Here is a 15,436-nt window from a genome sequence, read left to right as displayed (position 1 = left end):
TCAGTTTTTAAGAGTCTCTTATGCTTTGGCTCTCTCCCACTCTAACCTCTCTTTTTTTTTTTTTCTTCCCGTCCCCCATGGGTTTCTGTTAAGTTTCTCAGGATCCACATAAGAGTGAAAACATATGGTATCTGTCTTTCTCTGTATGGCTTATTTCACTTAGCATAACACTCTCCTGTTCCATCCATGTTGCTACAAAGGGCCGTATTTCATTCTTTCTCATTGCCACGTAGTACTCCATTGTGTACATAAACCACAATTTCTTTATCCATTCATCAGTTGATGGACATTTAGGCTCTTTCCATAATTTGGCTATTGTTGAGAGTGCTGCTATAAACCTTGGGGTCCAAGTGCCCCTATGCATCAGCCCTCCTGTATCCCTTGGGTACATTTCTAGCAGTGCTATTGCTGGGTCATAGGGTAGGTCTATTTTTAATTTTTTGAGGAACCTCCACACTGTTTTCCAGAGTGGCTGTACCAGTTTGCATTCCCACCAACAGTGCAAGAGGGTTCCCGTTTGATAAAAATATATTTTTAATTATCCAGATATTCAGTGAATTTGTTTTAACCAATAATTGATACCAAATAAACAGCATATGTCTGCGTGAATAACATAGCTGAGGAATGTGTCCTCTACTTCTGCAATTTCTAAGAGTTGGATTTAATTGTAATTACAAATTAACGAACTTGACCATGCTCACAGTACCCACAAGTTCTTCACTCAAGGTGGTATCAAAGTTCAAGGCAAATATCAGTGATGCTGGGTAATTTCACTTCATACAGAATCGAGCAGGAAGTTACAGGAGTTCTGTATAGTGTCAATTTCTACACAGACCCTTATTGCGATTCACTGATTCTCTTGGTAATTTCTATCGGAATAAAAATGGCCATGCAAATATTTGATTTAGGGAATAAGAAAATGTGTGGAGTATGAAATTCAGAACAGTAGGAAATGGTTTCTTGGGTTTTATGGATAGAGATGAAACACACATTGGAAGTTGCTGATGCATGTCCTATTTAGGTTCTGCACAAAGCACCTTTTTATAGCTATCTATAGGAATTAGTTTTCCTAGGGAGTGTAGAGGGTTATTAAGAATGGTTGGTTTATGGGAGTCTGGGTGCCACAAAGACCTGATAGGGTCTGCCTTTTGAGATTTTTGTGAACAAGTTAAAATCCTTGTAAGACCTAATGTGTTTGATACGCTTTTAGGTTATTACGTTTCGGATGAGAATATTAACACTTACGGTGCTCTGATTTTTGTTCGTAGGATGATAGTGATCTTCCTAAAACATCTTCTGGAAGAAGGAGAGTAAGTTAATCTGTTCAACTGACCTTTGTTGTTTGCTTATTCTGTATTTTGAAAGCAGCCTCAGATTTCAGGTGTTACTCTGAAAAGTTACCTTGATACGGGTATTGAGCATTTGTTAAAAGAAATGGGAAATCACTGAGAGGCGGGTAGTCACGGAAGGTTTAGTGGAAGAGTTGGGATTTGAACTTTGTTTTCAGAATGAGCTGGAGGAGAAAGAGGACGTGCACAAAATAAGGAGCATTTGGGACCCATGTCACAAAGTAGGCACATGTAGCATGCCACTAGGCTAGTGGTAGAGCACTGGCCTGCCAAGTGTAGGGACTGAGTGTTGGGGTGAGCAGGGGGGCTGTGTCTGGCTGTGACGTTGGGAGTGGATGATGGTGATCTTGAAAACCAAGGATTTCATTTAAATTATAAAGGAGAGACTCAATTTCACCACCATAATAGATGCAGAGATTTTGAAGGATAACAGAATCGGTACTAAAGGAAGTGAGGGACCTGTTGCAAGAACTAGAGTGTAAGGCGGAGCCTCGTCAGGGACTGTGCTTGTGTGCAGTGGGAAGGCTGGTAGAGGAGGAGCCCTTGTAGGGGAATGTTCACTAGGGTTTGGTGAATAATCCTTTTTTTTAAATGACACCTGTTGGGAAGATGGAGTTAAGGAGAATGACGTATGGATGTAATGAGTTTTTAGATACTGGGTTTGGTTATAAGTTTTAGATACTAAGTTTGAATTGTGGCGTCACCAGCAGCTCTTGTGGTTATAATGTAATATATTAATTAAAGGAAAGGTTATTAAATTTTTTAAAATGTTTATTTTGAGAGAGACAGTGTAACTGGGGGAGGGGCAGAGAGAGAGAGAGAGAGAGACTGACTGACTCCCAAGCAGGCTCCACACTGTCAACGCAGAGCATGACATGGGGCTCGAACCCACAAACTGTGAGATCATGACTTGCGCCAAAACCAAGAATCGGACATTTAAACAGACTGAGTCACTCAGGCACCCCTAAGGAAAGGTTATTAATTTAAAAATGCTTAACATTTTATTTTTTTTTTTTTTAAATTTTTTTTTTTTTTCAACGTTTATTTATTTTTGGGACAGAGAGAGACAGAGCATGAACGGGGGAGGGGCAGAGAGAGAGGGAGACACAGAATCGGAAACAGGCTCCAGGCTCTGAGCCATCAGCCCAGAGCCCGACGCGGGGCTCGAACTCACGGACCGCGAGATCGTGACCTGGCTGAAGTCGGACGCTTAACCGACTGCGCCACCCAGGCGCCCCTTAACATTTTATTTTTAAGGTTTTTTTTAATGTTTATTTTTGAGAGAGAGCATGAGCAGGGGAGGGGCAGAGAGAAAGGGAGACAGAGGAGCTGAAGCTGTGCTGCCAGCAGAGTCCAATGTCAGGTTCAAACTCATGAACTGTAAGGTCACAACCTGAGCCGAAGTCAGACTGTCAACTGAGTGAGCCAGCCAGGCGCCCCTAAAACGCTTAACATTTTAAATTTTGTCCAAATACTGCTTAAATTTAAGCTTTTTATCATACTAATTTTCCTAATATGCTTGCCCCAAATAACATTGAGAAGTTAGACTTGAAGAATTGTCATCTGATTGTGTCATTTTCGTATAATTTCTTATTTTGGGGGGAAAATAATTTCATTTTTAAATAAAATCCCAGGTGTTTAGTATCTGTATAGTATTTGCTTGCTGTGGCCGCCATAGCAAATCACAAATCTAGTGGCTTAAACAATAAAAAATAATAATAATAATAATAAGGTCTTCTAGGTCTGTAGATTAGAAGTCAGACATGGGTCTCAATGGAGCTAAAATCAGGGTGGTGGCATAGCTGTGTTCCTTTCTGGAAGCCCTAGGGTAGAATCCTTCTCCTTGTTATTTTTTAGCTTCTAGAGGCTCTTGTCCCCTCATCTTTTATCTTCAAGCCAGCAGCTTGAAGTCTCGAAGTCTCTCACTTTTACAAGGACCTTTGTGGGGCGCCTGGGTGGTTCAGTCAGTTTAAGCGTCTGACTCTTGGTTTCGGCTTAGGTCATGTTCTTGTGGCTTTGTGGGTTTGAGCCCCACATTGGGCTCTGTGCTGACAGTGCGGAGCCTGCTTGGGCTTCTCTCTCTCCCTCTCTCTCTGCCCCTTCCCTTCTTGTCCTGTCTCTGTCTCTCAAATAAACTTAAAAAAAATTTTTTTTAAATCACCTTTGTGATTACATTGGGCCCATCTTGATAATCCAGGACAGTCTTCCCATCTCAGGATTCAAACCGGTGGTCAGATCTCCCATGGATAGTGACAGCCGTAAGTTCTTAAATTAGGATGCAGGTATCTTTGGGGCCATTCCTTAGCCTACCACTTCGTCTAATGTGAGTCTTCACTTTCTGTGAAAACGTGTTCTAAACTTGGGAGATAAGTGGTAGAATGAAAAATGTTTTCAGCGTAATGGATGTGACGTTACTGACCTTTACAGAAAAGTGGATTTCTTCTAAGTAGATAGAAAATAAAAGTAGCCACATTGTTATAGTACACAAGGCCACAGCTCATGTGCATTTTTACCACTGTACTATACCAGACCGCAGTGTGACATTTCCAAGACTGAAAAAGCTTATAATATTGTGAATGTATTTTTAGGTCCGTGATTGGAAAAAAACGAGCATCAAAGCCACCAACTATGTTGAAAATAACTGGAAGAAACAGTGTAAGGAACTAGTGAACTTAATTTTTCAGTGTGAAGATTCTGAACCATTTAGACAACCTGTTGATTTGGTTGAATATCCAGTAAGTTTTGCCATTGTTTGAATGTTTGGGCCTTCTCGTTTTGTATAGAGATTGGGGTGGAGGTGTTTAAATTAAACTTTAACGAGTAAGATGTCTGAGCTTCATGTTAACTTTGTCTCTCACCACTAAGGCAGCTGTGGAAGAGTTGTATTACACAGTTTTTCTTGAATTTTCTAGACCCCTCGTAACTTTGGCTAAGACTTAATCATTGCTACATCTTAATGGGAGGATCCTACATGTTTATCTGTTTTCTTAGTAGGCTCAGCCCCAGGAAAACTATAAATTGGATGAAAGCTCTGTATTCATTCCCCAAATATGAGAATGGAAAATGACCTTTAAAAAAAAGATTACAAAGCACAGATTTACTGTAAAAGCTTAGAGATTACATTAAGAGTATAAAGAAGGAAATGAAAACCATTTAATATCCTACCAGATACATCATTTTGGTATATTTCTTATTTTTTCTGTATGTCTGAGCCTCTTTTTTAAAAATTATTGATGATTCTTAAGGTCCTTCTAACCTTTTTCTTTTCTCTTCATTTTGAATGTTTTGGAGATCTGATGCTCGTAACATTTCTAAAAGTAGGAATCAAATCTTTGAACTAATTCTTGTTTTTAAAACCTAGGACTACCGAGATATTATAGATACTCCAATGGATTTTGGAACAGTAAGGGAAACTTTAGAAGCAGGAAATTATGACAGCCCTTTGGAATTTTGCAAAGACATCCGGTTGATATTTAGCAATGCAAAAGCATATACACCAAACAAAAGATCAAAGGTAATTTTAAAAGTGGTTCTCAATGAAAAGAGTGCGTGGTCTGTGTTGATGATCATTTTCCACTTGCTGGTACGTGTTGGAACATTAAGGATGAGTGAGGAGGGCGAGAACACTGGTAAGGCTAGAGCTCTGTCTCTCTCCCCTCACCACAGTTAATGCTTACCTTTTCTAATGTCGTGGAAACAAATGGGAATTGGAGGCAATGAGGCCACCAATGAGAAATGAACAAATTTGAACTTGATACATAGGGTGGGAAAAATCTGTTTTTATACATGTAGGAATCTTGAAGAGTGGACTTGAAATTTAATGATAGATTCTGGAAGATAATTAAAAGTAAGAAAAGGAAAATCGGAAGTGGGGGGTAAGACTCCTGAGAGCATAGTAATATTTCCAACCCAAAGAGGAGACACATGAGCCATCTGATTATTGGAGAACACAGGTGGAGAGTACACCCCTAAAGTTGTGTTAAAATGTTACATGTTGGATAACTTCTCATAACTTGTTGAAGCACAGTAAACAGACAAAAGTGTACATAAGTCTCTCAGTGAATTCTCACGAATAATCACAAACCCTTGTAGCCAGTGTGCTGGTAGTTTAACAAAGAGGGATGATTTGAGAAGACTAAAGAAAGCACTTGCTTAATATTATAGCACTTTGTCTATGATCAGCAACTATCGCTGCTAAGTAACCATTTTGCCTTAATTTCACTTTCTCTTTATTATCCCCAGACTCTCCTGTGTTAATTATTTCTCAATCTGAGAACTTCCTTGGATTCAATGTGCAGATTTCACATCACTTTAAATCAGTTTAGCATCCGGTCCAACATTTTTCCAAGTTGATGCTATTGTCCGTATTCACTGTTATTGAGACTTTCTTCCCAGAGAGAAATTTCATTCATGCTTTCCCTCGCCTTTTATGTAAAATACTATTTGAGGATAGATATATCATCAACTGTACAACTTATTGGATTTTTATATATTATCAGAGTTTCAAAATTGCGGTTAAATATATGTAACATAAGCTTTATTATTTTAACCATTTTTAAGGGTGTGATTCATTGACATTAATTATATTCACAATGTTCAACGATCACTGATTTTCCTAAAACTCTTTCATCACCCCAAACAGAAACTCTAACATGAAGGAGTAACTCTACATTCACTCCCTGCTTAGCCCTTGGTAAATGTCTCATCTACTTTGTCTGGATGCATTTGTCTGTTCTAGATATTTCATACATGGGATCATACAACATTTGCCCTTTTGTGTCTGGCTCCTTTCGTGTCTGGCTCCTTTCACTTAGCAGAATTTCTGAAAGGTGCATCCGTGTTATAACATGCATGAGAACTTTATTCCTTTTTATGCCTGAATGATATTGCATTGTATGGGTATATAATATTTTGTTTATCCATTCATGTCTTGATGGACAGTTGAATTGTTTCTGTTTTTTGGCTCTTATGAATAATGCTGCCATGAATATGGATCACGCCATCTGCTAACGGCGGTAGTTTCACTTCTAACTTCACAATCTGAATGATCTTTCTTGCTTTGTCTTTCTTCATATTCTTTCTTTCTGTCTTTCTGTCTTTCTGTCTTTTGGTCTTTTTTTTTTTTTTTTTTTTTGTCTAATTGTTCTGGCTGGGATTTAAAGTACAGTATTGAATAGCAGTGGTGGAAGCAGGCAACCTTGTCTCTTTCCTGATCGCAGGGGGAAGATTTTCCATATTTCACCATTGTGTATGATGTTAACTGTGGGGTTTTTTCCATACATGCCTTTTTTCATTTTGAATAGCTAATAATTTTAGCACTCATTTTTGTTCAATGTTTATGTTCAACTCAAGTGTATTAACTGAATTTTATATAAAACCCAACGAGAAGACATAAAATAATATGAAAATGATTCTTAAGAGAATCAGATTTCAAACAATATGATTAAGGAAATAAAGCCACTTGTTAAAATTGGTGACTAATGTTAGAATTCACATTTGAAGGGAAAGAGTAAGGTATACACAAAGTACTGGAAATGTCAATGATCGTTTCAGATGAAGTGGCATTTTGAATTTCACACGTATTGTGTATATATATGTGTGTGTGCATACATATTTATAAAGCGTATAAGAAATTGCTATAGCTCACATACCTAAAAAAATACATTTTTTTAAATGTTTATTTATTTATTTTGAGAGAGAGACTCCCAAGCAGGCCCTGCAGTGTCAGTGCAGAGCTGGATGCAGGGATCAAGTTCATGAATGGGGAGCTCATAAACTGAGCCAAAATCAAGTTGGATGCTTAACTGACTCAGCCACCCAGGCGCTCCTCACACACTTTTTTCTGAAGATTCTCTAATGTTAAAGTCTCTCCACCCCGCTGCCTGGTGCATCAGAGTGATTGAACGTTAGACTTTGATACTTCCTTTTCAGGAATGATTGTGAATGATTAAAGAGCACTTCCTGTAAATACATAGCTGTACCAAAGTTATTTATAGGAGCACTGAATATCATGTTGCGGTTCTTTGACAGATTTGGTATTATTTAATTATCAAAGCTGTTAAAACACCATCTTTCATATCTGTTACAGTTCTGGGGCCTCTTTTCTTCTCCTGTGGCAAGATAGGCTTTGGTCTGGAATCCATGCTTAGATAGATCTAAGTGGCCTTACAGGAGGTCAGATTGCAAGTTGGAGACTGGGGTGAAGGTGTCTTTGTCTCCTTGCCCCGAGGACACACTGCTCTCTTGCTGCCTAGACAGCAATCCTAAAACTAGCCAGCTCCACATCTAACTAGGAGAAGGGGACATCTTTTGGATTTGTATATGTAAATGTGAAAATGAGAACAGCTGGTTGAGAACCATTGACCTATAGACTGTAGTAAGTCCTGGATTCTAGACAATTGCTTTAATACTTTCTTTTCATCTGAGAGTTACATGTTTGGTACTGCGTGTTTCTGGCAGATGTCATTGAAGGAAGGGTGGGATGGATGAAATAAGTAACAGCTATTGTCTATAACAGTGATGTAATAGGTTGCAATTATACTCTTTTTTGTGAAAGTATTTTTCAAGATATTTTGTAGTTCTAGTTTTGCTTTCATATTCTTGCAGATTTACAGTATGACCTTGAGATTGTCTGCCTTATTTGAAGAAAAAATGAAGAAAATCTCCTCTGATTTTAAAATTGGTCAAAAATTCAATGAAAAACTTCGAAGAAGCCAGAGGTTCAAGAGACGGCAAAATTGTAACCGTGTCAGTCAGGCCAACAGAAGTATCAGGTGATTGCTTATTTCAGGCTTTGTATGCAATTTAAAAAGTTTCAGGTTGTGATACTTCTTTAATTTTATTATTCTACAATGATTAGGAGTATAGTATATTCCGAAAGTTGTTTTTTTTTTAATGGCTTGAAAATACTGTGTGCATATAGAGCTATTGTGTAATTTGTAATTAGGTAAATTTTTAAGCATTTAAGGAAAATTACAGATTTTTAAAATTTTACTAAGGATTAAAGTATCATTTATGTATTTACATAAGAACTTTTTTTTTTTTTTTTTTATAATGCAGAGAGTAAAGTGATTACTTTGGGTGTCGAGCATTTGATTGTGTTAAGAGAAATAGCGATTAGGCACGATGTGCCCTATTGTTTCTGAGGATTAGTTATAAAGAAGACATAAAATGCAGGGCTTATTCTCTGTCAGGAATTTGATATTAATTTGTATTCTGTCATCTTTGTGTAGCCTCCGTTACTGTCAGGTTTCCAGGTATCTCATGGTGTTGCAGCGCGAAAGTGGAGTCCGTCCTGTGTCGTCTGTGTCCAGGCTTGTCTTGAACAAGCACGTGTCCGTGATGGGTGTCTTCATGCATGTTTTGGGGACCGTGCTCTGCATCTCTGTTCAGAACCATCTCCTTCAGATCAATAGTATTTAAATCTCATAAGCTTGTTCTCGTTTAGCTCCCTCCCTTCCATTTTGTGCTCTTGTCGTCAGATTACATCTTTGTTTTATCTAGTTTTCTTTCTTTTTTTTTTAAAAATTTTTTTTAACGTTTATTTATTTTTGGGACAGAGAGAGACAGAGCATGAACGGGGGAGGGGCAGAGAGAGAGGGAGACACAGAATCGGAAACAGGCTCCAGGCTCTGAATCATCAGCCCAGAGCCTGACGCGGGGCTCGAACTCACGCACCGCAAGATCGTGACCTGGCTGAAGTCGGACGCTTAACCGACTGCGCCACCCAGGCGCCCCTATCTAGTTTTCTTTCAAATCGGTTAAGGAAAGAATAAAAACATCACTGACACTGTTATTTATATTTACCTATGTAAATTACCTTTCCCAGTGGTTCTTATTTCTTTGTGTGGGTTTGAGTTACCCTCTGGTGTCCTTTCTTGTCAGCTTGAGATCCTTTTGTGTTTCTTGTAAGGCAGATGTGCTAGTAGTTAATTCTGACAGTTTTCCTTTTGGACTAATTTTGCTGGACATAGAATTCTTAGTTGACCGTGTTTTGTTTTCCTCCCAGCATCTCTCCCACTGCCTGCCGAACTCTGTTGTTTCTGATGAGAAGTCAGCTCTCAGTGCCGCTGAGGTTCCCTCCCTCGTCCATGTGGAATGGTTTTTCTCTTGCTGCTCTCACAGTTCTCTGTCTGCATTTTGCAGCTGACTTTGATGTGTGTAGGAATTTTTCCAGCTTTGTAGAAGACTGTTTTTCATAAAATCTGGGTGGTTTCCAGCCATTACTTAATTTTTTTCTGCCCCTTTCCTCTCATTTGTGGGCTGCCATTATTCATATGTTGATATGATGGATGGTCTCCCACAGGCCTCTGAGGCTCTCTTCATTTTTCCCCCTTCTCTTTCTGTTCTTCAGATGGGATAATAATTTATTGACCTACCAAGTTCACTGATTCTTATACCAGCTCATACCAGCTCACGTCTACTGTTGGGCCTATCTTGTGAATGTTTATGTCAGTTACTGTGCTTTCCAACTCCAGAATCTCTGGTTGGTTTTTTGTAATTTCTGTGTCTCTACTGATATTTTCTGTCCTCGTGCTTTTCTTTAATTCTGTAAACATGATTTTATTTGGTTCTTCAAATGTGTTTATAATGGTGGATTTAGCTCAGAATCTGGGTCCTTTCAGAGACAGTTTCCATTGAGTGCATTTTTGCCTGTGTATGGGCAAACTTCCTTGATTCTTGGTATGTCTTGTACTGTTTTGTTGGAAGTGGGACAAACTTAGTAATCTGGTTTTCTTGTCGCTGTTTGTTAACATATTGTAGAAACTCTAGACTCTGATTCTTGTCCCTCTGTGATGATACTTGTTGCTGGTTTTGTTTAGTGAGTTACCTTAGACCAGTTCTGTAGTTTGTCTTTCCCGCAGTGGTAAGCCGCTGAAATCTGCTTTTTAAAAATTTATTTTATTTTATTTTTTCTGAGAGAGAGAGACAAAGAATCTTAAGCAGGTTCCACACTCATTGTGGAGCCTGACACGGGGCTTGATCCCAAGACCCTGGGATCATGACCTGAACTGAAATCAAGAGTCGGATGCTCGGGGCGCCTGGGTGGCTCAGTCGATTGAGCGGCCGACTTCGGCTCAGGTCATGATCTCACGGTCTGTGAGTTCAAGCCCCGCATCGGGCTCTGTGCTGACAGCTCGGAGCCTGGAGCCTGTTTCGGATTCTGTGTCTCCCTCTCTCTGACCCTCCCCCGTTCGTGCTCTGTCTCTCTCTGTCTCAAAAATAAATAAACGTTAAAAAAAAATTAAAAAAAAAAAAAAGAGTCGGATGCTCAACCAACTGAGCCACCCAGGTGCCCCTTAAAAATTAAAAAAAAAAAAAAAAATTGGGGGGGGGGGCCTGTGTTCCTGGGTGTCTTCCCTGACTTGCCACAGCACAGTGGTCAGAATTTGTGCTTAAACCCATCAAGTGAGCCCTCCCCCCTTTTCTGAAGGAGGCCTTTGTGTGAAGTGAGGCCAAGTTCACTTTCTGCCTATATTTTTCCAGGCATGAGAGTCTCAAGGTAATCCAGGGACGACTGGGTAACAGGGCTCTCCCCGTCTTTCTTGGTATTTGTGGAACCTTCCACATCCCCAGGACGATTTGGAGCTTTTCAAAGACTCCTGTGACTGTCTCATTCTGTAGCTCTCCTTTAAATTTTGTGGCTGAACTCTGTTGCTCTGACCGGTTTCACAGGCTTGGGCTGCTACACGGGGTCCGCCTGGCTGGGTTTCCAGCAGTGAGTTTAGTGCTGTTTGGTGAAGCTCTCAAGTCAGGCCAGCTCCTTCCGCCTCCTCATCCTGGTCCTCAGGCTGTGCCACAGACTTGGGGTGTGTGTGACTGGGAGGAGCCCGAGTTTAAAATACCAAAACTCCAGTAAAGTTTTTTCTTAGATTCAGAAGGTTTTCTAGAATAAAGGCTTTTTAATAAAGACCTTTTTTTAATAAAGGCCTTTGATTATTTCCAGAGTTGCGAAATGATTGTTTTGGATGATTTTGCCAGTTTTATCTTTGCGTTTTTGGGTGAGAGGATTGCCAAAGTCCTCCTTGCATCCCTGCCCCAGTGTTTAGGACAGCAGAACTGCACTGAACCGGGCAGACGTGCTCCTTAGCCTTCGGGAAATGAGTTCGGCCCGTTCAGCTGCTTTACAGTCCGTAATTTGGGGGCATACGTTACGAGGTGCTATGTGAGTCCTCCCTGCCTCTTTTTTTTTTTTGAACTTTTAATTTTGAAATAATTTCAGAATTACAGAGAAGTTGAAGAATAATTCAAAGAACTCCTTTATACTTACCTGGACTCACCAATTTTCATAGTACGTCACATATGCTGTATTGTTGCTTTATCTTTTTGTTGTGTGTTTTTCTTCTCAGACATTCAAAAGAATATATCTGACACCTTGCTCCTTTACCCTAAATATTTGGTGTGGATTTGCTAAAAATAAGGTTCTAACCACATCTTATTGTATTTCTAACCGTTAACCTAATAATGTCCTTAGGACAAATTTTTTTTCTAATCTACACCCAAGTGAGGATCTTGTGTTGCATGTAGTTCATGGTCTCTTTAGTCTGTGTTTTTTTTGTTTTTTTTTAAACATTAGCTCATTTAATCATCAGCCAATCTTATTTTTTATTTTCATTTAGTTTTTAAGTAATCTCTGTGCCCAGCATAGGGCTCAAACTCATGACCCTGAGATCAAGTCACATGTTCTACTGACTGAGCCAGCCAGGCACTCCTTTTTAGTCTGTTTCATCATCATCATCATCATCATCATCATCATCATCATACTTTAAGTTTATTTTGAGAAGAGAGTGCTTGCATGTGCCCAAGTAGGGGAGGGACAGAGAGAAAGGGGGAGAGAGAGAATCTCAAGCAGGCTCTGTGCTCAAACTCAAGAACTGTGAGATCATGACCTGAGCCTAAATCCAGAGCTAGGCACTTAACCAACTGAGCCACCCAGGTGTCTCTGTTTTTTTTGTTTTGTTTTTTTTGAATATTGATTGATTGACAACATGAGTGGGGGAGGGGCAGAGAGAGAGAGGGAGGAAGAGAATCCCAAGCAGGCTCTGTGCTGTGAACCTAGAGCCTGACAGTGGGGCTTGAACTCACAAACCGTGGGATCATGACCTGAGCTGAAATTAAGAGTAGGTCGCTTAATTGATTGAGCTACCCAAGCACTCCTCTTTAGTCTGTTTTAATCAGGAATTTTATTTTCTACCTTTGTCTTCTTAATTGACATTTTTGGAGAGTATGGGTCATTTATTTTCTAAAATGTCCCCCAGTTTGGGTTTTTCTGTTATTTTAGGAGTTTCTAATTTTTTTGTTTAATTATTTTAAAAAAAAAAAGCTCTTTCTCTTTGAACAATAAAGAGTTTAACAGTTAAGAAGGACATAGGATAAAAAAAGGGAACAGTTTTACTCCTGAGATATTTATCATTTTGTCTTCTGTTTAAAAGGAAGTTTATGATGAGTATAAGCATGTAATTGTTTTCTTTTGTATTCATTGGTCTGTCTTCCAGTTGATATTAATAGAAATTAATATTTTGAGTTTTTGTTGTTTTAGTTTTTACTTTTATTTTTATTATTAAAAAAAATTTTTTTAATGTTTATTTCTGAGAGAGAGAGAGAGACAGAGCATGAGCGGGGGAGGGGCAGAGAGAGAGGGAGACACAGAATCCGAAGCAGGCTCCCGGCTCTGAGCCGTCAGCACAGAGCCCGATGCGGGGCTCAAACTCAAAGACCCCGAGATCATGACCTGAGCCGAAGTCAGACGCTCGACTGACTGAGCCACCCAGGCGCCTCTTATTTTTACGTTTTAATCTGTTGTCAAGTTAGCTAACTTACAGTGTATACAGCATGGTCTTAGCTTTGGGAGTAGGTTCCTGTGGTTCATCACTTACATACAACACCCAGTGCTCATCCCAACAAGTGCCCTCCTCAGTGCCATCTCCCGTTTTCCTGCTCTCCCTCCATCCCCCCACCTCAGCAACCCTCAGTTTGTTCTCTGTATTTAAGAGTCTCTTATGGTTTGCCTCCTCTCTGTTTGTAACTTATTTTTCCTTCCCTTCCCCTATAGTCTTCTGTTAAGTTTCTCAAATTCCACATATGAGTGAAAACATGACATCTGTCTTTTTCGGACTGACTTATTTCTAGAAGTTAACATTTTGCTGTAAAAAAGCTTGAAATTTCTTGATTATGATAAACAATTACTGCTTTAAAGAACGTTGTGGTTATCGTTAAGCTCAGGTGCCTTAAATACAAAGCTCTTTTATCTTTTTGTTTTAAAGGAAAATAGGATTACTCAACATGAATATTACCCAGATCTGTAATTTAAAACAAAAGGCTGTCTTGTCCTAAACTTCCACTCTTTTTCTTGATAATCCATGGCTCAGGGGTCAAACACAGTGAACTGGTACTTAGAATAAACAGATTGGTCTTAGAAAAAACTAGCTTGTTCTGATCTTTTTTTTGGCCTCTGTTCTTTCTGGTTAGATTTTGTTGATTTCTCCTCTTATATACTGTTACACGTATATGTCTATATATGTAAATAGACCAGAGAGAAAGTTTTTCTTATTGAGACTCAGATTTGTAATATGAATGAATGCGTGTATTACATAAATGTTGGCTCCTCTTAGCATTTAGTCCAAAGAATTTAAGGTATTCAGTATGATTTTCTACTCTGTAACTTGGGTCATTTGTTCGTTACTTCAGTTTGGAACAAAATGATGTCAAACTTAGTGTAAGGATATCCATAGTAATCCACGTCAGAATAAGATGTTAACAATGAATATTTCAATGTTTTGATCATAAAATTTTTCTCAGGTTAAGTAGTAATACGCTTTTATTCAGGCATTCCCTGTTTAATTAAATTTTGTTTCCTTTGTTCATATCTTTGACCAGAAATATCAAACAGAAGCGGTTAAAATCTCAGACAAAAGTAATTCCTGAATTGGTGGGTTCTCCTGCCCACTCTCCCTCCAGTAGGGGTGCCTATTCTGCAGGCCGTAAGACAGGTGCTAGTGTCTCTTCGGGCGTGACTTCTGGGGACTCCTCAGATTCGGCAGGATCGTCAGAAAGAATGAGAAGACTTAGGACTGTCACTCTGAAAAATGGCTCCACGTTATCTGGTAAGACGTGAACATCGTTCTTTAATTGTCTAGCACTCAAGTAGCATGGCAGCACGGGTAGTTACTCCAGGTTCAGAGGAGAGAATGAAGAAGACTGGCCTTGACATATAAGAAACCTACAATTCAGTGGAAGAGTCAAAGTAACAAATGGGGAACGGTTAAAATATGTTTGATAAGTGCTGTTCTTTGCAAATGGTGCAGCCATATTCTGTGCAAATTGAATCTTCTAAATCGTAAAAAATGGGATACAAATACCATACTTTGAATTTTTTTTTTTTTTTTTTTTTACATTTATTTATTGAGAGACATAGACAGAGCACAAGTTTGGGAGGGGCAGAGAGACAAGGAGACACAGAATCCGAAGCAGGCTCCAGGCTCCGAGCTGTTAGCGCAGAGCCCGATGCGGGGCTCGAACTCGCAAACCGTGAGATCGTGTCCTGAGCCGAAAGTCGGACGCTCAACCGACTGAGCCACTCAGGCGCCCCAAATATCATACTTTGTGTGCCAAGTATACTTCCGGTGGTTTTCTTTAAATTAAAAAAAAAAAAGGCATGGTAATCAGTGTGTGTTTACATGGAAGACCTGGTAAATTCTATACCGTTTATGTTCTTGCTCTTTGGTAATACAACTACTGCGGATCCTCACCTTTGTTAGCATCGTGGGAGTGAGGCTGTGGTATGCGAATGCTTCCCGGTTGCCATGAGTGGTTTTGGCAGCTTGCAATGGTAGTGTGGTAATAACTACTGTAATGTAAAATAATAGGATCAAAGGGGTAGAAAGCAGCCACATATTAGACAGAACTGGCAAGCCTTGCAGAAGCGTTTGGATTACCTAGTTGGGTCTCTTGGTGAGTAAGGAAATCACATGATGAATTGTTTTCAGGAACATTAGTCCATTCGGCAGTTGTACGCGGGAAGAGGGAGAGTCTGGGAAAGTGTGAGTCGGCGTGCTGGGGAGTGGAGTGGAATAGAACAGGAGGAGTCT

At 39.5% G+C, this 15,436-nt stretch overlaps 1 protein-coding gene across 1 annotated transcript in view; it reads left to right on the top strand.

Moving 5' to 3' along the window:
- BRWD1 (bromodomain and WD repeat domain containing 1) overlaps window positions 1-15,436 on the top strand; it is a 124,847-nt gene that overhangs the window by 96,581 nt on the left and 12,830 nt on the right. Inside the window, 5 exon segments of the mRNA XM_030330594.1 lie at window positions 1,269-1,310; window positions 3,938-4,084; window positions 4,711-4,863; window positions 7,956-8,122; window positions 14,226-14,452. Coding sequence (XP_030186454.1) covers window positions 1,269-1,310; window positions 3,938-4,084; window positions 4,711-4,863; window positions 7,956-8,122; window positions 14,226-14,452 — 736 coding nt within the window.

This window comes from Lynx canadensis, chromosome C2 (genome assembly GCF_007474595.2).
Source record: "Lynx canadensis isolate LIC74 chromosome C2, mLynCan4.pri.v2, whole genome shotgun sequence".
NCBI classification, from domain to species: Eukaryota; Metazoa; Chordata; class Mammalia; order Carnivora; family Felidae; genus Lynx; species Lynx canadensis.
This window is presented reverse-complemented; position numbering and strand designations above follow the sequence as displayed.